This window comes from Pteropus medius, unplaced genomic scaffold, assembly GCF_902729225.1.
Source record: "Pteropus medius unplaced genomic scaffold, Ma_sr-lr_union100, whole genome shotgun sequence".
Classification (NCBI taxonomy): Eukaryota; Metazoa; Chordata; class Mammalia; order Chiroptera; family Pteropodidae; genus Pteropus; species Pteropus medius.
In genome coordinates this window covers 13776208-13801317 of record NW_024344370.1, presented here as the reverse complement: position 1 = coordinate 13801317, position 25110 = coordinate 13776208, and the positions used below count along the sequence as shown (strand labels likewise).

Sequence of the window (25110 nt, the reverse complement as noted above, 5' to 3'; positions counted from 1 at the left end):
TTTTTAGCCTGAGTTTTTATCTTCATATTAACACAGACTTTCAGTTAAAGCGAAGCTTTGTTCTCTTTCTTAGGTTAACTTCAGTCTTCAAACTTTATATGATGATAGTCACAAGGACAAAAGGATTACAACAACTTGAGTTACATTCTAATAAAAAGGATAATAAAGAAGTCTGATTGTACCACAACAATTCTTTATAGGTTTGATTTCTGTAATTCTATATCCAAAATTTCTACACAAAGCGATAAGCCATAAGTACAAAGAAATTTTTATGCTTTAAGCCAAATCCTTTATTTGTTTTTTAATGAATAATTTCCATGTTTAAAATATCTTGTGTAGTGGAATAACTGGACTTTTTTTACAAGTTAAATCTTGTAAATCTAGGGGAAACTACAGTTCCAAAAGAACATGGATATTAGGATAAAGAAGATCTCTAGGTTGTAATTAATTATTAAGACTTAAATTCAAACTGAATGTTTTAATTTTTTGGTATTTACTTGAAGAAATTCTTTATTAAAGAGTTTGATTTTTAACTTCAACACTACCAGACATTTACTCCAGACAGAAAAATTATCTATGAGGAAGAAAAATATAATTGCTGAAATACACTGACATATTAGTTTCTTTTCATGTAGTATATTTAAGCAGTGTAACTAAAATAGCTAAACTTCTAAAGAGGGGAATTGGTTAATTACAAGTATTAAGGGGAAAATACAGGTGAATAATTGTAATCAGTAAAGCTAATTCATATACCCTTTAGATATTTCTTTGACTTGTTGCCAAAGCATGATAAAATTATTTAGATGAAGTAGTGCCAGCTTTACAGTGTAATTTGGAAAATACCAAACTCCATGGAACACCCTTATAGACATTAAAAATACTATCTTGTATTATCTTTAACAGGAGGTAGTACATTATTATTAGCAATCTTCCTAAGTCCTGCTGAAAATAAAAGGGAGCAGCTGCTACTGTCCAAGGTGATACACTGAGGTTAGTTTCATCAGTTAACATGATTCCTTTCGAATGCCTTTACTATTAGTGGCAGTGTAAGAAATTGTTACCCACTTATCAAAGTAGCCTGTTTTTGAAACTGGACTAAAAGAGATCATTGATTACTGACATTTTTCTGACTTTTAAAAATTATGTTTTGCTCCCTTTTTCCCCATGTTTTTATGGATGGGAAAGGTTTACCCACTTCTAGAAGTGGGTAAACTTTTTTTTTTTTGTATAATATTTTCAAGTTCTACCTTGTAAAAAGCTTTTCTGTTTAAATGTTGTAATACTGCCATTAGCTTTGAGTCTACAATCTATTTCAAAACTACTGAACTTCAAAAGGCATTTATATGCCCCACAATGTATACATATATAAATCATCACATTTACACCTTAAATATATTCTATGTTCAATTTTTATTTGTCAATCACACCTCAATAGAGCTGGTGAGAAAAAAACGTATCCCAAAAGTGAAAACTCTAATATAAAGTTGACTATCAGATTATGATTTGTACATTTTACCATCTGTGTCAGGGTTTTAGCAGTGATACAAACTAAGCAAAGAGCATGTCAACTTCTTTAGGTAAATTTCTAATTGTCTTTGGTGATAGAAGACCTATAAATATTAAAATTCAATTAAAAAGTTGAATTATTTTTATGAAATTGTCATTCATAGTTTACCATTATATCAAGAGTGAATAAAAGCATTTATTAAGCTGCCTCCTACAGCTTCATCTGCTAAAATACTTGCTATATAGTAATCATGTATTGGAATATGTTGTCTTTGCAAATGACCAAGTTATGAAAATGTCACCGAGTTAAGGACTCAAATGCACTTCCCCATAAACTCCAGAAAGATTTAAAACTACAGGCTTTTCCTTAAAACTTTTTAAAAACAAAACCCTTTACATAGCACTAATTAGCTAATACACATTTAAAGTTCACAGGTAGTCTGCCGTTGGACCATTTGCCCAGGAAAAATGAGATTTTAAAATTTGTTTATAACAACTTTTATAGAAATATTTTCCATGGCACATATTACTTTATCAGTTGAACGTGACTTTGCTTACAGGTATATCAGTGTAGGAATATCCTTGAATATATAGTTTGGTGGAGCCTTTCTCAACACTTGTGAGTTTACAAGAAATTGCCTACAATCTTGCTGAAATCAAGACAACGCTAATGAATACTTTATTATATAAATATATATTGCATATCAAGGACTTTTTTGGGGGTGGGGGTCAAAGTCTCATTTGGCCTTGTACCACTCAGGATGACTATTAAGGAAGCTTATGAATGGACATTTAATTAGAGTTATGTGTTGATGTATGCTTGAGGAAATATAACCACATCAAAATTGGTTTCATGATACACTAGAATTTTCGGTTGCAAACAATTTATTAATAACAACAACCATTATTTAAAAGGATGAGAGACTCCAGAGTCCAAGGAAAAGTTGAAGACTGAAGGCTTTGGAAAGGTCAAGAGCTGGAACAGCTCCAGGTACTAAAGACACTTTTTTCCATAGTGCTGCTATCATGTTAAAATTCTGACAACCATTTTTAGTCTTTATATCACTTAGAGTGCCTCCAAATGGACTTGTTTGTGTTATGTGCCTACCTCTTGACAAGAGGAGGGCAATTCACCTAAGTTAATAGTATAACCAAAACTATACCCAGTGAGGAATAGGTGCTCCGGCAAACAAATCTGGGTTTTTGTTGCCAGAGGGAAGGGAGAATGGATGCTGGGCAGACTAAAATGAAGTAAGAGTCTAATACTCTTATTGTAAGTTTAAGACAAAATTAAAAAAATACAGATACATGGCAATGCAAATCTTGAAGGTGGTAGGTAAATGTCTGCAGTGTGAGAAGCAACAATGAAGCAATTTATATCTCTATACCATTTATATCTCTACGAGCTTTCAAAGCCCCAAAATGCAATGCCTGCTCATTATAGAAAAATTGGGAAAATGCAACAAAAGGGCTAAAATAAATTTAGCAATAAATCAGTTACTTAGAAAATTAAACATATCTTTACTGTATGTCCCAGTAATTACACTCCTGAGCATGTATCCCTGTGAAATGATACTAAAGAGCACACAGCTTAAATGTACATTTCGATTGACTTTGACATATAAATACTCCATCCAGATCAAGATACATAGCCATTTGCAGCACCCTAGCAGGCTCCTTTTTGACCACTTTTAGATTATGCCACCTACCTATCATTAACATGGGTTAGTTTTATCTGTTTTTACACTTTTATGTAAGCAGTATGTACCCTTGTGAGTCTGGCTTAATTTGCTCAACATTACATCTGTGAGAATTCTCTGTCTTATGTGTAGCAGTAGTTTCCTCTTTTTCACTGCTGTGTAGCAATCTGTCATAACGAATATACCATCATGTATTCGTCCACTCTGCTTTTCATGGACATTTGAATTACTTTGAGTTTGGGGCTATTATTATCATTCTGCCGTACGTTATACATATACATATATATATATATATATATATATATATATATATATGGCAGGATGACTACTAATGTAATAGATATGTTACATGTTATATATAATATATATTAATATGTGTGTGTATATATACATCTTTTGGTGGTCATAAGCACCTACTGAGTATATACCTAAGACTGGAATTTCCAGGTCATAGGGCATATAAAATAGTTGTACATTTCTCTCAGTGCTCATGCACACATGTTTAAACATATATATAACTAAGGGATATGGGAAGTTTCCTAGGGCTGTCATAACAAATCACCACAAATTTGGTGGCTTACAATAACCGAAATGTATTCTCTCACAGTTCTAGAGGCCAAAAATCTAAAAGCAGGGTGTCAACAGGACCGTACACCTTCTGAAGAGTCTAAGGGAATAATCCTTGCTTGGCTCTTCCAGCTCCTAGTAGCTCCAGGCATTACCTGAGTTGTGGCAGCATAGATCCTATTTCTGCCTTTGTCTTCACATGGCCTTCTTTTCTGTCGTCTTCATGTCTCTTCTGAGGATTTTGTCTTGGATTTAGGGCCTACTCTAATCCACGATGATCTCATCTCAAGATTCTTAATTATATCAGCAAAAACCTTTTCCCAAATAAGTTCACATTCACAAGTTTCTGGTGTACATATCATTTTGGGGCCACCATTCAACTCACTACATAAAGTTTTTTTAAAGAAAAATGAAAATCTTAGTTGTAACTTGATACTTTTTATTTAATAGCCATCTCACAAGTCAGTACATATAGAGATGACCATAGTATGGATGTACAGTAATTTATCCAGTCACTTCCTTATTCATGGACAATCAGGATGTTTGTAAGCTTTTGCCACTACAAACGATTCTGTAATATATGCTGTCATACTTAACCCTATGTACTGGTGCTTTTATTTCTATACGAATAGATTCTTAAAGACAGGATTCCTAGGGTAAAGGTATACATGTTTGTATTTTTAAACATGTTTGTATTTTTCCAACAAGAGGGTAGCACTTTCATGCCCTTGATAACATCAGATATTATTAATCTCTAATAATTTTGCCAACCCAAGTGAAAATTGGTTCTTAGTTTTTAATTTGCAATTCTGTGACTAGATGTCGCGCATATTTTCATGTTTACTGGACATTTGTAAATTTTTTGGTAAACTCCCCTTGTTTTCTGCCTTTTGTATTTCATTTAGTCTTCACATGTAGGTACTACTGTTATATCCATTTTTATAGATAAATTGAGATTTGGGTTAAAGAATCTCCTCCAAGGTAACTAGCTAGTAAGTGGCAGGTTAAGAATAGGAACCCAGGCACACTGAGTACAGAGCTTCCAGAGTTTGGCTTATTTTCATATTTACTGGCCATTTCTGTTTTTTTCCTCAATGAATAACTTTTTTACCTTTGTCTGTTTTGCTGTTTTTACTTTTGACAAAGCTTTTTAAAAGATATTAGGAATATTAGTATTTTCTTGCATGCTACCAACTATTGTTTGTCCTTTTATTTTATGTTGCTTTTGCCAGAATTTTAAATTACATAATCAGATGTCTAGTTTATCAGTGAGGGTGTAATATGTACATGGAAGTCATTAAGCAATTCTAAACTCCTAATAAAGAATACTGGAAAAGTAAATGGTGAGAACTAAGAATATAATTTGATCCCATTTAAGTTAAAAAATTTACTAAGAAAGATTTGGGAGAACGGATATTAACCTAAAAGTCAAAGTTGGGAAGTGTCTAAAAGCATGAACTCTATCGCCTGCATTCCAGGAAGCTGTGTAAACACACTGTGCCTCAGTTTGTTCATCTTTAAAATAAGAGCCCCTAATTCGTAGGGTTGTTGTCGAAAAAACAAAACAAAACATAAAACTTTTGTGCACTTTTAAAACAGCTATATTATTATTGGTTACCTCCGGACTGATTTTCATTGTTTTCCGTTATCCACATTCACTAAATTGCCCGCAATGAACACTATTTTCTAAAATAAACTTATTATTAAAAACGAAAACACTGTGGTAGAATCACTCTACGAATATACGAAAAAGTGAACTCAAAAAATTGAGAGACTACAGAAAAGAAAAACGAGAGCGATCAGTGAAATCAGGAGGCGGCCACACGTGAAGAGCGCGCAGTCCTCCACGCCGCGGGCTCGCTTTCCAGGCCACCGTACTCTTCCGCGCCCAGAGGCCCCGGGCGGCGGAAGTCGTCATTTTCGGAGGCACGCAGCCCATGCTGCGCACCCCGCGGTAGCCTCGCGATGGCGATGGGGGTGGAAGGCGGTGGTGGCGGTGTCCCGGAGCAGGAGGACTCGGTGCTGTTCCGGCGGGGCGCAGGCCAGGTGAGGCCGCGGCTGGCTCTGCCTCTGGACGAGCGCCCACTTCCCATCGCCCATGGTCCTTCCCCGGCTGCGGGGCGGGACCTGGCCACTGCTGGACTGTGGTCCGTATGTTTCTACATCTTTCCCCATTTGGGAGCTGCAGCCGCAAGCTAATTCCTCGCGCAGCTTGAGTACCCTGATAGCTTAGAGCCGAGGCCCTAACCAACTTGATCGTACTTTGGTTTGTACACTCCGTCGCGGAGGTAGTGAGGGCAGGCCAGGGCGAAGTAAGGACATTAGGAGTCTACGGAAACGACCCAGACTTAGATCCAGGTGTCAGCAAAGGAAAGCAAAGTACTCGGATTCTTGATATATTTTGAAGTCAGAGGCAACAGGTGTTGGACATGATTCCGATAATGGAGGCTTGAGAGAGGAAATTCAAGGATAACTTTAAGACCATCCTGAACAGTTGTAAAAGATGAAGTTGTCTTTTACAAATGTACTGAGATGGGGAAAACTTCAGGTAGATCAGGTTTATAAAAGAGAGGATCAGCTTTTGGTCGAAATAGTGGCGAAATCTGATTGGAGTGAGAGTTGGAGAGGAGAAAATCAAGGCAACATTTGTAAACAAATAGTTCGAGTTTTATTGTAATGGAGGGAGAAGTGAGATAAAGAGGATTCCGAATTGCGTGTTTTGTTTGTTTTTAAGATGGAAGAAACAGTTCACCATGTTAGTGGGCATATAGGAAAGGTCCAGTAAAGATGGAAAAATTGATGCAGGAGAGAATTGCTGAAGCAGTGTTCTGGAGTAGATAAGAGGAAATGGATTTGGCCTTTGTTAGGTACATTGATAGTTAATGTGGCTGCAGTTATATGGGTGCAAATCTGTGTGAATGGGCAGATATGGTGGAGGGAGATTGTGGAAGTGCTCTTTTGATTGTTTCTGTTTTCTCAGTAAAAGAAATAAGGTCATCAGCTAGGAGTGAGGATGGACAGGTGTTGGAGGTTTGAGCAGAGACAAGGTAGGAAGTAGGTCTCTAGGACAGTGGATTGAGTGTTGGACTAGGGAAATATAGTGGAAACCTTGCTAGGCAACATTAAAGGCCTACTTGAGATTTGTAATCATGAAATTAAAGGAGGCTGAACAGCGCGATCATGTTTTTCGCCAGCTAAGTTCAATTCAGGTGTGTGAGGCCAGGCACAGAGTAAACCAATAGTTGAAATTAATAGGGTTGTATAGGCATATTTCATTTTATTGTGCTTCATGTTTATTGTGCTCCACAGTGTGTTTTTTTTTTTTTCAAACTTCAAGACTCTCCACCAGCAAAAAGATTACAACTATCTTTGTTGTGATGCTGACTTTAATACGTGGTCTGGAACTAAACTGAGTTATGCTTGTAGTTTTACCAAGTGAATATGAAGAAGAGGGAGAGGTACAAGACAATTAATCTTCATGATTGTCCATGGGATTTAAGCTGGCTAAGAAAGGAGGTGAGGATGCTAGAACAGTGAGGGACAATTTCAAAAGCGAGAGGATCAATGTTTTGCTATTTCCAGTGAAGTAAAATGATTATCGAGCTACCAGAAGGAATAAGTTGCAGAGCCTAGAAGGTGGTGGTTGGAGAGTAGGATTCTTGAAGCTGAATTTTTGGAGAGGTTGTAGTTACTGGTTATAATAAAGTCCATAGAATTGAGTAGTTGAGATTGGGTGGTATACAATATCGTTGATAGAAAAAAGTTTAAAGACCTGCAAGAATAGGCTATTGGTAGGATCATCTACAAGGGTTTTTAAATAACCAAGAATTATGACACTAGTGTCAGAGAGAGTACTGAGATATAAATCTTAGAGAATGAGGAAGTGTGCCCAGATGACTGTAGATGATTGCAATAAGGAGAGGGATAGTAGACTGGTGTCTGGTAACAGGCTTTTCAAAACTGGGAGTTTTTAGGGAGGAAAGAAGGAGAATAATGTGAAAGTCAGGAGCAAGAAAGGTTTCTTCCTCACCTTTGGTACAGAGATTTGAAGGACATGAAGGAGAAAAACATTTATTTGAGATAGCTGCATGGAAAACGGCATCCTCAAAGAAAGCCAGATTTCAGAGCAAGAAGATGAAGGGAGTATTCAAAGAAGAGGTTAAAGACATGGGGTGGGGGTGGGGTTGCCAATTACTCAGGAGAGCACAGTGGAAGTGTCAGTAGCTGAGAAGTGGTAGAAAATGGCAGAACATGAAGAATAACGAGAAACCTGGGCTGTTTCTGGTTATATATAACTTGAGAAACCTGGGCTGTTTCTGGTGGTGACTGAGAAACATAAGGCAGTCCTGATGGTCTGTTTTGGTTGCTGTGTAACAAATCACTCAAAACTTAGTAGCTTAAAACAATAATTATTATTTCTCATAGTTTCTGTCGGTTAGGAATTTGTGAAGCCTTGCTGTTAGTTCTTCAGATCTTTTCATGTGGTTGCATCCACACAGTAGCTGAGGACTGAGCGTCTATGGATCGACAGGTCATTTCTTCATATCGTCTCAGGGCTTCATGTGGTCTCAGTGTATGGGCTGGTTTAGATTTCATTATACTCCTTGTAATCCTTCCCTCTCATCTCTCCTCATCTGTCCCTACACAACTGCTGATTCACTTCCTGTCACCATAGGTTAGTCTGCATTTTCTAGAATTTTATAAATTTGGAATCCTTTTTTGTCTGGCTTCTCCTGCTCAACATAGTTATTTTGAGTTTCTTCCATTTTGTTGTGTATATCATTTGTTCAATCCTTGTTATTGCTGTAGTATTCCATTGCATGAATATACTAAATATGCTTATCCATTCACTTGTTCATGAACATTTAGTTTGATTCCAGTTTGGGGCTGTTACAAATAGAGCTGCCATGAGTATTAGTGTAGAAGACTTTGTATGACATATGCTTTCATTTCTCTTGAGTGAATACCTAGGTCATGTATTTTAACTCTTTAAGAAGCTGCTAAACTCAAAGTGGTGGTACCATTTTACATTTCGATTAGCAATGTATGAAAGTTCATTTGCTAACACTTAGTATTGTCAGTCTTGTGTTAAATTTAGACATTCTATTAGATGTGTAGTGGCATCTTGTTTTACTTAACATTTCCCTGGTGACTAATGATGTTGCTCATTTTATGTGTTTATTTGGCAAAGTGTCTTCAAATCTTGCCCATTTTTAACTTGGTTTGTTTTCTTTTTATTGAGATTTGAGAGTTTTTCATATACGCTAGATACAAAACCTTTTATCAAGTAATTTGCAAATATTTTCTCCCAGTTTGGCTTGGTTTTTCAGTCTCTTAACAGTGTCTTTTTTTAAAATTATTTTTTTAATTGATGAAATTATTTCAATTTTTTTTCCCTGTCTACCTCCCGCCTCTCCTCCTTCCCGCTGGTAACAGCAAGTCCATTGTCCATGAGTCTCTGTCCTGTTCATTTTTTTGCTTTTAGGTTTATATCCCACATATAAGTGATATCATGTGATTTGCAACTTTTTCTGTCTGGCTTGGTATGATTATTTCGAGGTCCATCCATGTTGTTGCAAATGGCAATATTTCATCTCTTCTTATGGCTGAGTAATATTCCATTGTATATATGTACCACAGCTTCTTTATCCAATCTATCATAGGACACTTCGATTGCTTCCTTGTCTTGGCCACTGTGAATAATAGCAGTGTCTTTTTAGAACAGAAATTCTTTTGCTGAAATCTAATTATTCAGTTTTTGCTTTGGTGGTTTAGTCTTTTGTTGCAGACAATCTAAGGTTGCAAAGATTTTCTTTTAGATTTTGTAGTTTGAGGTTTTACATTTAGGTCCATGGTACGTTATGAGTTAATTTTTATATATGTTAATTTTTGTATATGGATCAGAATTTGTTCTTTTGCGTAAGAATTTCCAATTAACTAGCACCATTTGTTAAACCTATGTTTTCTCTTCTAAATTGCATTTGTACCTTTGTTTCAAATCAATCATATGTATGGGACTATTTCTGACTCTTAATGTCATTGCATTAGTCTGTTTGTCTACCTTGATGCTAATACCACACTTTCTTGATTACTGTAGCTTTAGAGTACACCTCAAGTCCTCCAGCTTCGCTTTGCTTTTTCAAAATTATTTTGACTATTTTAAGTTCATTTTATTTCCATATGAGTTTTAAAACCAGCTTGTCAATTTAATATACTTTTCTCTTAGATCTGCACTTAAATATATTTGATGCTAACAATTTTGCTTTTTTCTAACCAAGTTTTCTCTGGTCGTATCTTGCTTGGGTGAAACTTCTTCAGTAGAGTTCTCTGGAAAGGCAAGTGAGTACAGTATTCTTCCACATTTTAAACTTAGTCTTGCTGCTGAAGACAGCTAGGGTGTATATATATATATTCTTAAACTACATCCGCAAAGTGGAAAGAACCACCTTGAAGCAAAAATGTTTTAAAATCAGATGAAAAAATGGGGCAAAATGGGAAAATCTGAATCAAGAGTTAAACAAAATCAAGAAAGAAATGGAAGAAAAAGTAATTTTGACTACAGGGTAGGAGACACACACACACACACACACACACACAACACAACCTTGGTGCCTACTTTTGCCATAAATTTCTATGAAAAAGTCTAATACTAACTGTATTTTTTTATTTTGTAAATGACTTGGTATTTTTGCTTAGAGGCTCTGAGGAATTTTCTTTTTTTTTTAGAGAGATTTTTGTTTTTTAAGTTTTTATTCTTCACGGACCCCATTTATACATATGTTAGATACTTTTTGCTAATCATCTATATTTACCACTTCACTTATTTTTATTCCTTTTTTTCCCCCCATGTCTTTTCCTTGGTACTCTTTAGATTTTCAGTCAAATATATCCTACCTTGTAGTCAAAATTACATTTCTTTCCATTTCTTTCTTGATTTTGTTTAACTCCTGATTTAGATTTTCCCATTTCACCCTATTTTTTCACCTGATTTTAAAACATTTTTGTGGTTTTTTTCCATATTGTGGATGCTAGTTCAAGAATATTTAATTTCAGTTGGGTGTAGTGTTTTCTTCTCTTTGTGATTACTTGAGAAGGTGTTTTTTCTTGTAATAGCTTTGTATAGATGTCTTTGTTTTCTGTTCATTTTGAAATGTCTTATTTTCCTGGTCTGATAATAACAGTTAAGAAGTGCGCAGTTTGGGTTGCTACATATCTTTTAAGATTGCCATCTTCTGTTGATACTGTAAAGTGCACTTCTTTTATCAGTAGTACCTTTTGCAGTTGCAGGAGAATTGATGTGTCTTCTAATTTTGTGATTTTTGACATTTCTTCAGGACCCTTAATTTCTACTGTTTCCTTTCTTGCCCTTTACCAAATCTATAAGGAACATCTACCCTTCCAAATGGCAGTGTAATGTTGAACAAATCAATTACTTATTTGTGATTACTTTCCTTATCTGCAAAATTACTTAATGATTTTTAAGTACTTTTTATCATGTAATGAGTTTCACATTGGAACCTATTTCTCTGTGTATAATGGAGATTAACAAGAAATGACCAAAATTAGTTTTACAACTAAATGAATTTTATAGCGAAATTCCTTGGAACTCATTGATTGACTGTTACTGTATCAAATCCAAGACTAATTGAAAGTGTCTTGTAATATGTCTTCTTATCACCAACATTATGTATCCAAACTTGTCTCCAGCTACTCTATAGCATGAACCTGATTCTAGTTGGATTTGTTGCCTTATTGAACCTTCAAATACGTTGTTGTGCTTTTATTTTTAATTATGGTGTAAAAAACACACAGAACATAAAGTTTATCTTAACCATTGTTAAGTGTACAATTCAGTAGTGTTAAGTATATTTACATTGTTATTCAGGAGATTTCCAGAGCTTTTTCATCTTGCAAAACTGAAATTCTGCCCTTTAAACAACTTCTCATTTGCCCCTCCCCTCAACCCTTGACAACCACTATTTCACTTTCTGTTTGTGAATTTGACTACTTTAGATACCTTATACAAGTGGAACCATACAGGCTGTGTGTTTATTTATGCTTCTATGCTTATTTTGGCTCATGGTCTTCCTTGGAATGGTTTTTATTTCTTCTCTACATATCCAGATCCTTTTAGTTTTTATTTCCTAGGCCTTTTTCCTCCATGTCATCCAGCATGTATTCATTTCCTTGCTTTCTCCTTTTTTTAAAAATTGAAATGTAATTGACATAGAACTTTAATTTGAAGTGTGAACATAATGATATTTGTACACATTGCAAAATTATCTCAGTATGTCTAGTTAACATCCGTCACCACACAGTTACACAATTACACAATACTTACACAATTCATTCTTGGTAGGAGTATGTTCCTAGGAATTTACCCATTTCTTCTAGGTTGTCAAATTTGTAGTCTCTTATGAGCCTTTGTATTTCTGTGTTATCAGTTGTAATGTCTTTGCTTTCATTTATGATTATATTTATTTGAGTCATTTTTTTTCTTTGTGAGTCCATTTAAACATTTGTCAGTTTTCTTTATCTTCTCAAAGCATCAGTTCTTAGGTTTATTGCTCTTTTGTCTTTTTAGTTTCTATTTTATTTCCATTCAGATCTTTATTTCCTTCCTTCTAAATTTGGTTTTCATTTTTTCTTTTTCTGTGTCTTTGAGGTGTAAATTTAGGTGGTTTGAGGTTTTGTTTCTTGATATAGGCATTTTCATTATGAACTTCTTGCTTAGAAACTGCTTTTGCTGTGTTCCATAAGTTTTGGTATATTGTATTTCCATTTTCATTTGTCTCAAGGTATTTTTTTATTTCTCTTTTGATTTCTTCTTTGACCCATTGGTTGTTCAATACATGCTTCTTAATCTCCACATATTTATGAATTTAAAAATTTTCTTCTTGTAATTTCTATTTTCATACTATGTGGCCAAAAAATGCTTTATATAATTTTAATCTTAAATTCATTAAAACTTGTTTTGTGCTCTAACATATGTTATATCCTGGAGAATGTTGTATGTGCACTTGGGAAAAACGTGTATTCTGTTGCATTTGGATGACATGTTTTGTGTATATGTTGCATCCATCTGGTATAATGAGTTGTTTAAGGTCGATGTTTCCATATTGATTTTCTGTCTGGATGGTCTATTCATTGATGAAATTGGAGTATTAAAGTTCCCTATTATTGTATTTTTGTTTATATCTCCCTTGATAGCTGTCAATATTTTGCCTTATATATTTAGGTACTCTTGGGTGCATAAATATTTACAAATATCCTCCTGTTGGATTGACCCCTTTATCATTTGTCATGTCCTTGTCTCTTATTACAGTCTTTGTTTTAAAGTCTATTTTGAATGAAATAAGTACAGGTACCACCACTTTCTTTTGATTTCTGGTTGCATGGAATATCTTTTTCCATTCCTTTACTTTCAGTCTGTGTGTGTTCTTACATCTGAAGTGGTTATCTTGTAGGCAGCATATAGATAGATTGGCCTCGGCTTTTTTTCTTTTTTTACCTGTTTAACCTCTCTGGGTCTTTCTACTGGAGAATTTAGTCTTTTTACATTTAAAGTAATTATTGATAGGTATAGACATTTTCTTTATTTGTATATTTAGGTTTCTTTCTCTTTATCTTCTGTGTATTTATGATAGGTGTTTACTTTTTGGTTACCATGAGTCTTATAATAACTTATAACTGCAATTTTAAGTTGATTTCTTTGATTTGCATGCATTCTAAAGCTCTACATTTTTACTCCTGCCCCACATTTTGTTTTTGATGTCTCATTTTACATTTTTTATCTTGTATGTTCCTTAACTAATGTAGTTATAGTTTTTGTTTTATCTTTTAACCTTCATAGTAGTTTTATAAATGATTAATCCTCCACCTTTACTATGTAAATACCTTCAGATTTATACTTTCATATGTTTTTTTGTTCCTAAATTTCACTCTTCTTACTTTTAGCTTAAAGAAATCCCTTTAACATTTCTTGTAAGGCTGGTTTAGTGATTATGAACTCCTTTAGCTTTTGCTTGTCTATAAAACTCTTTATCTTTCCTTTAATTCTGAATGGTAACTTTGGTGGATAAGAGTACTCATGATTGGTGGTATTTTCTTTCAGCACTTTTAAGTATATCGTGACATTCCTTCTGGCCTGCAAAGTTTCTGCTGAAAAATCTTAGTCTTATGGGGGTTTCTTTATATGTAACAAGTTGTTTTTCTTTTCTTGCTTTTAAAATTCTCTGCTTGTCTTGAACTTCTGACACTTTAAATATGGTGTGTTTTGGGTCTCTTTGGGTTCATCTGTTTTGGAACTTTCTAGACTTCTGGATCTAGATGTCTGTTTCCTTCTTCCTGGATCTAGATGTCTGTTAGAGAAGTTTTCAACCATTTTTTCTTCAAATAAGGTTTCCTCTCTTTTCTCTCTTTCTTCTCCTCTTGAGATCCCTATAATACAAATGTTTTTGCCTTCTTGATGTTCTCTCATAAGTCCTTAAGCTGCCTTCAGTTTTTTTTTTCATTTTTTCTTTTTGCTGCTTTGATGGAGTATGTTCCACTGCCCTTTGTTTTAGTTCACTGATCCTTCTGCTTCATTCAGGCTATTGTCGAACCCCTCTATTATATTTTTCAGTGAAGTTATTGTATTCTTCAGCTCTGTGATTTCTGTTTGCTGCTTTCTTATATTTTCTATCTATTGCAGTTCTCACTGTGTGCATCCATTTTTCTGAGTTTGGTGAGCATCTTTATTATTTTGAGCTCTTTGTTGGATACATCATTTATTTTCATTATCATTAAGGACTTTTTCCTGAGGTTTTTATCTTGTTTTTTTTTGTTTGTTTGGAACTTATTTCTCTATTTCTTCATTTTGCTTGACTCTGTGTTGGTTTTTGTGCATTGAACAGCCACCTCTCCCTGAAATCAAGGTGTGGCCTCATTTAGATGAACCTTATCTTTTAACCTTGCCTCAGCTTTTGGTTGTCTCTCAAACCTTTAAGTATGGTCAAAGACTTAGTGTCTCAAGGGGAAGAATCTCAATTAAGGCTGATTGGAAGCCAGACCCTCAAGCAGCAGCTCTTAAAGTATGCAAATATATATTGGCCACTGGGAAGCAAGTGAAAGTCCCCACTGGCCATCAAAACCAAGCATCTTAAAGTGTTCTCTGGGCTCAAGTTGCAGTAATCAGGGTACCAGATGAGTGTATAAGCTCCTTTCTAGAAGATAACAGTGAATTGGAGCAAGGCAGAGAGAAAGGACAAAGATTATGTCCACCGGCTTCCGCTTCCTGGGAGCATCTCCATAGGTTACTAGATATGTGCCAAACCAGAAGCCTGCCCCTTAGGCAAAACTTCCTGGACAAGCAAGTAGGCCTTTTCCACAGAAAGACTGGGAATATGTTTCAGTCCACTGTTGTGCAGTGCCCTTGAGATGCTAGCCTACCAAGAGCTGTCTGTCCAATTGATACAGCCTGTTGGGACCTACAAATGCAAGTCCCCCGGCCACCAGACACAGGTAGGCAAGGAGCATTCCCTGGGCAGCAGTGCAAAAACTGGGAAACTAGAGGTAAAAACTGGAGTGCTAGACATGTGTAAGAGCTCTGGTGATATCGAGCCTGGCAGAGGGAGAACTCAAAAATGGAGCCCACCAGCTGGAGCAAGGCAGAGAGCAAAAAGACAGCACCTGCCAGCCTCAGTCCCCGGAGATTATTCTAGCAGACCTCTAGATGTGTATTAAATTAGATGCCTGACCCTTAGGCCAATGCCTTGAGTACATGAAGTGTGGGTGTTTCTTAATTGGCATCTTCTGCACTGGTCCTGGGGCAGGTGAGCCCAGGCACTCCAGTCCTTTAAGAACCTGTACCTAGTTTGCCATTCCTTGTGGATCTCATGGACCTAAGCCCCCCTTGGTTTTCAAAGCTAGATATTTTGGGGGCTCGTCTCTCAGAAAAAGCTTGAAAAATTAGAGTGCACAATATGGGTTCAAATCCTTTGCTCTTCAGAGAGAAGCTTCAGGCTTTGAGTTCCCTCCTGAATGTAGATTGCTGCACCAGGGTTGGGATTTACGGTGAGATTGTGTTTCAGTCTCCTACTGCTTCAGTGTTGGTTTTTTTTTCTTGCTTGTCCCATATGTAGGAAGTCACTCAGCTATTCTTTAGGCTTTTTTCAGAGAAAATTGTACTCTGCATAGCTATAAATTTGGTATGTTGGTGGGAGTGGTTGAGTTCAAGATCTTCTATGTCATCATCTTGAACTGGAGAAAATCTATTTCTGTTTAATTAAAATATTTGTACTTCACATTTTAATATTTGATCATACTTGTTTTCTATTCTTTTTTTGTTTTGTCTGACAATATGTCTTAACTCCCTGATTAAACTGTCTCTTGTGAGCAGGTGGCATGATTTCATGCCTCTCAGTGATGAATATTTAGTGGGTGCTCAAAAATGTTTTTAATTGAATTAAATTTAAACTCTACTAAGCATCCATTAAATTTAATTCAAAAATAGGAATGATTTTTAGGTCTTTTCCAGATTAATATCAGATGTTTTCCCACTAAAACTAAACCCTTTATCTTATCCTTGGTTTGCCAAACTAAACCTTTTATCTGCTTTTAGAAAAGATTGAAATGTGAGTTACTTTTGAACTGATCCAATATGGTTGGTGGATAGGAATAAAATTGTGGAGCATTCACTTCATGGCATGCCTCTTAGAACATTTACATATAACTAATCTAGGAGTAATGTCACGTAATATCTAAGCCAAGTATGTTTCTTGTGTTTATATTTAAGATTTTTAAATACCCACTTTTAGTTGAATTTTATGTTTGGATTAAGATGGCTCTTGGTACTAGCATACTTTTTTTGATGAAACCTATCCAAGCTTATATTATTTTTATTTTTTACCTCTCCCAGAGTGATGATTCCGACATTTGGGATGACACAGCATTGATAAAAGCTTATGATAAAGCCGTGGCTTCATTTAAGGTATGAAATACTTAATTCTTTTCCTTATTTCCTCATGTTATTCACTTGGGAGAAAAATTGATAACATTTACACAGTAAAGTATCCATATGATTCGGTTCTAATTTTGAAGATTAAAAGATAATATGGGTTAGTTAAATTAGATATCTTCCTTTAGAAGTTGGTAGGTAGCCTGTCTGTATGTCATCCCTTTGACAGAGGCAATTTGAGTTTTAAACATTTGTTGCTTTTAGTATGTTTACATTGCTTCGAACTCTGGAAGTCCTCTAATTCAGATAAGTGGACAAGTCTGAATTATAATTTTCAAACATTTAACCAGCCTTTATTGAAATGATAATAAATAGCAGTAGTGCAGTAATTAATACTTAAAGAGTGTTTACAACATTCTAGGCACTGTTTTAAGCGCTTGATCTTCCCCAAAGCCAGTAAGTTGGGTGTCAAGTCAAGTGTTCCTATTGGTAGGAAGATACAGTTCTTTTAGGGGGTGTATCCTGTTTTTGAGGCCCAAATAAGACATTTATACAGTTGTCCAACATTATCACTTTACCTACTGTCAGAGGTATTTAGTCTTATTGAGCACCACGTGTAAACTTTCAGTAGTCCAGACAGAGAGCATACACTCATACAGGACACCAAACATAGAGTCCACATCCTTCCCATAGCCATTCCTGTAGCTCGAGATAAAAAGATCAAACGTGTATACCATCTTTGAAGCTACATTTAGTAGACTAGAAGTACAGTAATTTAGGGTTACCAAGAGAGTTCTATAAAATGCAGATTAAAGTGAGGCTCAATGTGGGATGGGGTTGGTGATATCATAAGGGGAAGTAGTCCAAATAGAGGAAAAGAACTGATTTGAGGAAAAATTAGTTTACTTTTAGTTTTATTGAGTTTGAGGTAAACATGAAGATACGAAATTGGTAATTGGAAATGTTGAACTAAGGAGAAAAGTCAGAGCTGGATAATAGCTTTGGAAGTCTGTTTGTATAGAGATTATAATTGAAGTAATAGGAATAGATCATTATAATCAGGTAAAGAAGGATGGCCAAATTTTATTGGGAATGCCCAAGTTTAAGACATGATCAGAGAAGTAATAAAAGTATTGGGGCCCTACATCGTCATCCAAAACATCATGAGTATCAAGAAGAAATGATCAACAGAGTCTAATGTTACAGGAAGGTTGAGAGTGAGGAAGCTCGATTAAAGGGGTCTTTAGAACTGATAATCAGTTATATGATGCCTTTGGGGGCAGTTTCTGTAGCATGTGGGATGGTGAAAAGAGGCTATCGGAGTTGGAGGGACCTAGAGACCAGTTTATAATGAGTGAGTTATATTGTGACATTTTCTTTATCATTCTATAACATGTATATTTCTATTTATATTTCCACAGCATGCTCTGAAGAATGGTGACATTTCTGAAGCTTCAGATAAACCAAAAGGCACACCTAAAAGAAAACCTGCTAAGAAGAATAAAAGCCAAAAAAGGAATACCACAACTTCCTTGAAGCAGGTTATTTTAAAACACAGATTTAACTTTAAAGAATTTCTTCATACTGTTTTTATTAAATAGTGTAAAATATCTTTAACTTAAATGATTAGTAGTGTTTTCCATTGACATGTAATAATAAAATTTCTAAAACAACTATTAAACTTCCTATTGTTTAGGAACATGCATGTAAATAAAAGTATAAAGGATTGGGTAGGAATGATAAATACCAAATTCAGGACAGTGTTTACCTTACGTGGGAGGGAGGGGGAAGAAGGCAGTTTTATTTGGGACGAGTACCTGAAGGCCTTAAACTGAATTGGCAGTGTTTTATTCTTAAACTGATAGATGAGTATTCTTTTTGTCCTCCAAAAGCCCTGAAACCATTAATACCCAGAAACCAAAAATTCTAGGCAGAGTCATTTCTGCTGTTTAAAACAGACTTAGAATCTAAGTATTTTGGCGTCTCATTAGTCTCTTTAGTTTCATCATTTCCAGTGGAGAAGAGAGCTAATATTTGTTAAGCATTTGCTATGTGCCAGGCCAGGATGCTGGACACTTACACGCATTCCCTTTTTTCTATTCCTCATGACACATCAGTGAGGTAGATTATGTTACATATTATGTCCACTTAATAGAAATAAAGAGATTAAGAAACTTGTCCACAATTATAAAAATGGCAGAAGTTATATACACAATTATATAAATAACAGAATTATATTTATGTTGGAATTCAAATTTATGTATTTTTGGCTACAAGTCTTTTCCACTGTTTTATTATGCTTTCTATATCAGTTAACTGGAGACTATCCTTTCCACTCCCACCCTACCCCACCTAAATAAGATTATAGTTTACCCTCTTTATAGGTGTGTGTGTGTCTTTCGTTTTGTTTTTTTATAGTGGAAAGTTGGTGACAAATGTTCTGCCATTTGGTCAGAAGACGGCTGTGTTTACCCGGCTACCATTGCTTCAGTTGATTTTAAGAGAGAAACTTGTGTTGTAGTTTACACTGGATATGGAAATAGAGAGGAGCAAAATCTATCTGATCTACTTTCCCCAGCATCTGAAGTAGCTAATGATACAGAACAGAATGCTCAAGAGGTAAGGATACTAAAAATATAGAATTCTTGAGAGACTAAATGAGAAACAGTATAACTAGCTGTCAGTTTGATCCACTAAGGGATTACATTTTTCTTAATGATACCCATATAACAAAAATGCATGTATTTTTTTCTTTTTAAAGAATGAAAATGAAAGTCAAATTTCAACAGATGAAAGTGAGACCTCCTCTAGGTCTCCTGGAAATAAACCGAATAACATCAAGTCAAAAGCGGCTCCATGGAACTCTTTTCTCCCTCCACCTCCCCCTATGCCAGGATCAGGACTGGGACCAGGAAAGGTAACTTCTGCACAGAAAAAGTTTACCAGGGTGTAGTTAATATTGGAAAATTCAACCTCTCCATTAAGAGAATTGTAGCTTTTCCATGAAACTTTTGTAGCTTTCTGTAAATTTTGTAAATACATAATTGAGAATTCTTTGAAAAGGAAATAAGATAGTAATGCAGAATAGTATATAATGAAAGGCTTTTCCAACTACTTTTAGGGAGTATTAAACTAATGTAGTGAACTTAAGTTAGTATATTTTATTAACTGAGTGTTGTACTATAGTTCCCCAAGTCACTTGTATAAGATATAAAAATTGGAAGAGAATATAGTTTTTACATTTAATACATCTAATACAGATAAAATCCTAAGGAGCTCCCAGATTGTTTTAGAATAAAATGCAAATATTATTTTCACTTATGATTCTTTTGGTTATAAGTAATAAATCAAGTTTAAAAAGATTTATATTTTAGATTTTATCATGGAACCCAAGTACATATATCCCTGTCTAGTTGTTTTATATAAAGTAATGATATCTTTACTGGAGGTTATGGTATTCAGTCAATAATAATTTTAAAACTCAAAAAAAATCAAGCATGACATTAAAATTTGTTATCTGTGAGATCATTCTTGAGGTTTACATTATATTACAGTTTATAGAATGATCAAATCTCTTAATTTATACATATATAGATAGATACGTAGATATATATAGAGAGATACCATGTTTTGTTGATCTCAGGGGGCTGATTTTTCTTGAGTGAGAGGTTTACTGATTTTTACAATACACACTCTAAGTTAGCCTATGTAACTAACAAAAGGCTGTCTGTAAAAATATTATACAAAAAGATGCGCAACATCACTAATTATCAGAGAAATGCAAATTAAAACTATAATGAGATATCACCTTACATCATCAGTAAATCAAAAAACAAGTGTTGCTGAGGATGTAGAAAATGGTACCTTGTCCACTGGTGGTGGGATTGCAAATTGGTACAGCCGCTGTGGAAAACAGTTTGGAGGTTCCTCAAAAAATTGAGGGGTTGGGTGGCTGGGTGAAAATTGTGAAGGAAGTAAAAAGTACAAATTGGTAGGTATAAAATAGTCACAGGCATGAGTACAGGGATGTACAGTGTAGGAAATATAGACAATAAAATGTTGTAATAACTATGTATAGTGTCAGGTGGGTACTAGAATGATCTGGGGGGATGCTTTGTATATTATAGAAATGTCTAACCACTGTGCTGTACACTTGAAACTAATATAAAATAGTATTGAGTGTCAACTCTAATTGAAAAATAAAAATTATACAACGTAGTTAATGATTGAAGTATATTGCTAAATACACTCTCTTGGTTTATTAGGTAATTAAAAATCTTTTGTTTTACTTCTTGAATGTTCATAGAAAGGAAATGAGAAAAATCAAGATTTATTAGTCTATTTGACCTCAGCATTTGGTACATGCAACTCTATTTAATCTTTCTAATATATTAATATAGATATTCTGGGCAGTTATTTTAATTCTTTTGGCATTTAATCTTTTTGCATCCTTTTATATTAAAATGAGTAAATTAATCTTCCTTTGAAATACTTTTTACAGCCAGGTCTAAAATTCAATGGCCCACCACCACCACCACCACCACCACACTTCCTGTCGTGCTGGCTGCCTCCATTTCCTTCTGGACCACCAGTAAGTGCAAAAGAATTTAGATTAAACATTGCTTTCATACATAATATGGTAATTAGGAAATGTCATTTTAGACCATCCCTTGGGCCAGGTTCTAATGGGTAAAAATTTGAACTAAGCCTTGGGTTTTTTTTTTTAATGCTCTTCTGCTACCCAGACTCATTCCTCTTATAACCCCACCTCTTACCCCCTGCTTCTTTCTTGGCAAAGTTGCATGTCATTCTATAGGCAGGTAGCTCCTACTTGAAAGGATTTAATTATATTGCACATAAGGATTTATGTTTTGCCCTTCTAGATAGGCTTAGATGTTAGCTTCTGACAATGTAGACTATCTGGATATCTAATGGTAGACTTTTAGATAACAGCAGTGGGCTAGGTACAAAGACACTTTTTGGCCAACTGTGTGTGTTGGGGTGGGAGCAGTTCAAATGTTCTACCTAAAACCTTTTTCTAAAATGCCGTGTGGGTATTTTTTGAGGAAAACTATCAAAGTATTCATGCTTGGTCTTTTACCCATACCTTCATAATGGAACAGAAAAATAGTTCTAATCAAAGCAAAATGTTCAAACATTTTACATGACTTAGTTTGGACTCTAATTTTGTTGGTCTTGTGTTGTTACTGGTTGGCTTTCTCCAAATGTGAGATTTAAAAAAAAAAAATTTAGAAACTAAGCATGGTCAGGCCTGGTTAGTACTTGGATGGGAGACCACCTAGGAATACCAGGTGCTGTAGGCTTTAAAAAATATTTTTTAAAAATTTAAAAAAATAAAAGTTTGAATAGATGACATGGAATGTAGGGAAAGATACAACTAACATCCAGCATTCTCTCCATAAAATGGGTCTCCAGACTTCACATTTTTGCTTACTAACTTTAACATATATTTATCTCCATTTTCAGATAATTCCCCCACCTCCTCCTATATGTCCAGATTCTCTTGATGATGCTGATGCTTTGGGAAGTATGTTAATATCCTGGTACATGAGTGGCTATCATACTGGTTACTATATGGTAAGTGATCACTCAGCATTTTTTCCTAACAGTTTGTGGTTCTATGACTTTGTTGTGTTTGTGACTAAAAAGTGGTTTGTCACGTTAGGCAGATCCTAAGAGATGAAAACTACCTTAAAGTTTAAGAAAAACAACTATTTGTTTAAGGCTTAAATTACTTGTATTGTCCCCACTAAGTGTAATTGCAGCGTATTTAAAAAATCTTTCACGTTATAAGATTATTTTGATTATATTTTCTAATTTAATGATACTTTCTCAGTTATTTTCCAGTCTCATTAATCTTTCTGTTTTGATTTGAAATAAAATGGATTGTGGGAAATGGGGAGGTGGTCTGGGAAAGGATAGTACCTTGCCTAAAAAAAGAAAAAGAAAAAAAAATTAGGTTCTTTTCATACATAGAGGAAAATCTAGGGTGATAAATGCCAAGACAGACCCTAGAGACTGAAGCTTCAAACTTGTCATATGAAACATCAATCTGTTGCAAACACGTTCTTTTGTAATTTAGCATGAAATTTTTTAATTTTTAATTTTTTTAAGTTTTAGAAAAGAATATTAGTCCATGCTAAGATATGATGTTTTATTATAGATGCTTGAATTTTTAGTTAATTAATATTGAGAGTAAAATAACTCACTTACAGGCGTAATTTTTAAGTGTCTCATCTGTCCATGTCTCCGTTAATATTCTTATTTAAAAGCTCCTTTTCAGCTGTTTTATAACCATGATATATTTGTACTATATGATGAAGTTCCCCTTTTAATGACCAAAAAAGATAATAAAAAGTGACAAATTAATGGTTTATAATTTGTTTTGAGACCAGTCATCTGACTGACTTCCTAAACTTCTTTCTTCTGCACTTCATATTTTTCTGCATGTTTTTTAAAAATTATGAAATATTTTGAAAAGTAATATGTATAACATATGTAAGTTTTGACATAGTTTGTTTATTTTTAAATTTTTTAGACAGAGAAAGATAGAGGAGGGGAATTCATCCCTAGCACTCTTACCCAGATGCAATGTATTTTGACTTACTTTCAGAGTCATATTATGCATAGGTTCATGGTTTTAGTTGTCGTTGTTAATGTAAGCTTTTAATTGAAATATGCATGTAGATTTTACTTCCAGACTACTAACTCAGTGGTCATTTTTCTGCCTTTATCTGTCTTATCAGCAACATTTTTATACATGTGACCACAGTTTTGAAACATTTTTCTCTTGCCTTCAGTGACACCATAAAATCTACTGGTTTTATACCATCCTCCTTGACTGCTCCTTTGGGACTCCTTTAACAACTTTTTATCCTCTTCCCAATACAATAGTCTTCCTTTAGCTGCAGTTTCACTTTCTGCTTTTTCAGTTACCCTCAGTCAACTGCAGTCTGAAATTATAAGTGGAGAATTCCAGAAATAAATAATTTGTAAGTTTTAAATTGCACATCTGTCCTGAATAGCATGATAAAATCCCCCACCTTCCTGCCAAGACATGAGTCATCCCTTTGTCTGGTGTAGCTACACGGTAGATGCTCCCCTCCCGTTAGTCTATCAGATTGACTGTCTCGGTATCACAGTGCTGGTGTCCAAGTTACCTTATTTTACTTAATAATGCCACATTCACATAACTTTTATTACAGTATATTATAGTTCTATTTCATTATTGTTTAACTCATACTGTCCTAATTTATATATTAAACTTTATCATAGGTATGTCTATATAGGAAAAAACGTAGTATACCTAGGATTTGGTACTGTCCACAGTGTCAGGCATCCACTGGGGGTCTTTGAATGTATCCCTTGCTGCTAATGGGAGACTACTGCACCTGAGTGAAATTCCTTATGTCCAAGTCACAGCCCCCTTGTCTTCTCTATAAACTCTCACAAGGTGACCTCATCTGCTCTATGACTTAAAGTGGTATGTTTGCCCTGCTAGTTCTCAGATGTCTAGCTCTGAATTTTAGGGCTTGTTTATTCAACTGCCTGTTTTGCCTCACCACATGAATGTCCATTAAATACATCTCATACTAAACAGCAGCCAAAACAAATCTGCTAGTGTCATCCCATACAGCCTTTTACATCTATTTCTATACCTTTTACATCTCGGTAAGCAATAACATTGGTGCGCTAGCCTCACCAATTTCTTAAGCCACAAACCTGGAGTTAGCCTGATTTTTCTTTGCTTCATTTTCTACATGCAATTTGTAAGAAAGTCCTGTTGACTATTGAGACACAGATCTTTAATCAATGTACTTTGCTTTCTCTTCACTGCAACTACCCCATTCAAGACATTATCATCTCTTTTTTAATTGAGATCTAATCCACTCTTTTAAAGTATAATCTCAGCAGTTTTAAAATTATATTTACAAAGTTGTGCAATCACTACCACTATCTAATACCAGAATCTTTTCATCACCCAAAAAGAAACCCCATCCCAATTAGCAGTCACTCTCCAATACCCCTTCCTCCCAGACCCTGGCAACCACTAAGCTACTTTTCTATTTCTGTGGATTTGCCTATCCTGGACATTTTATAAAAATGGAATCATATAATATGTGGCCTTTTGTGTCTGGCTTCTTTCATTTGGTGTAAATTTCTCAAGGTTCCTCCATGTTGTAGCATGTTATCAGTACTTCATTCCTTTTTATTGCTGAATTAATATTCCATTGTTTGGATATACTGAATTTTGTTTATACATTTATCAGTTGATGGACATTGGGTTGTTTTGTCTTTGGAGCTACAGTGAAGAATTCTAGCACAAATATTTGTGTATAAGTTTTATATGGACATATGTTTTTAGTTTAGAGGAGGTTT

General features: G+C 34.9%; 1 protein-coding gene across 4 annotated transcripts in view; it reads left to right on the top strand.

The window, feature by feature from the left end:
* The first annotated feature begins 5641 nt into the window (after positions 1 to 5641).
* Positions 5642 to 25110, top strand: part of LOC120608262 (survival motor neuron protein) — a 29041-nt gene continuing 9572 nt past the window's right edge. For all 4 annotated transcript variants that reach the window (XM_039870157.1, XM_039870159.1, XM_039870158.1 and 1 more), the window contains exons 1-7: positions 5642 to 5819; positions 16672 to 16743; positions 18132 to 18251; positions 19129 to 19329; positions 19472 to 19627; positions 21212 to 21301; positions 22198 to 22308. In XM_039870157.1, the coding sequence (XP_039726091.1) occupies positions 5739 to 5819; positions 16672 to 16743; positions 18132 to 18251; positions 19129 to 19329; positions 19472 to 19627; positions 21212 to 21301; positions 22198 to 22308 (831 nt within the window). In that variant the 5' untranslated portion in view covers positions 5642 to 5738. The remainder of the gene's footprint in view (positions 5820 to 16671; positions 16744 to 18131; positions 18252 to 19128; positions 19330 to 19471; positions 19628 to 21211; positions 21302 to 22197; positions 22309 to 25110) is intronic.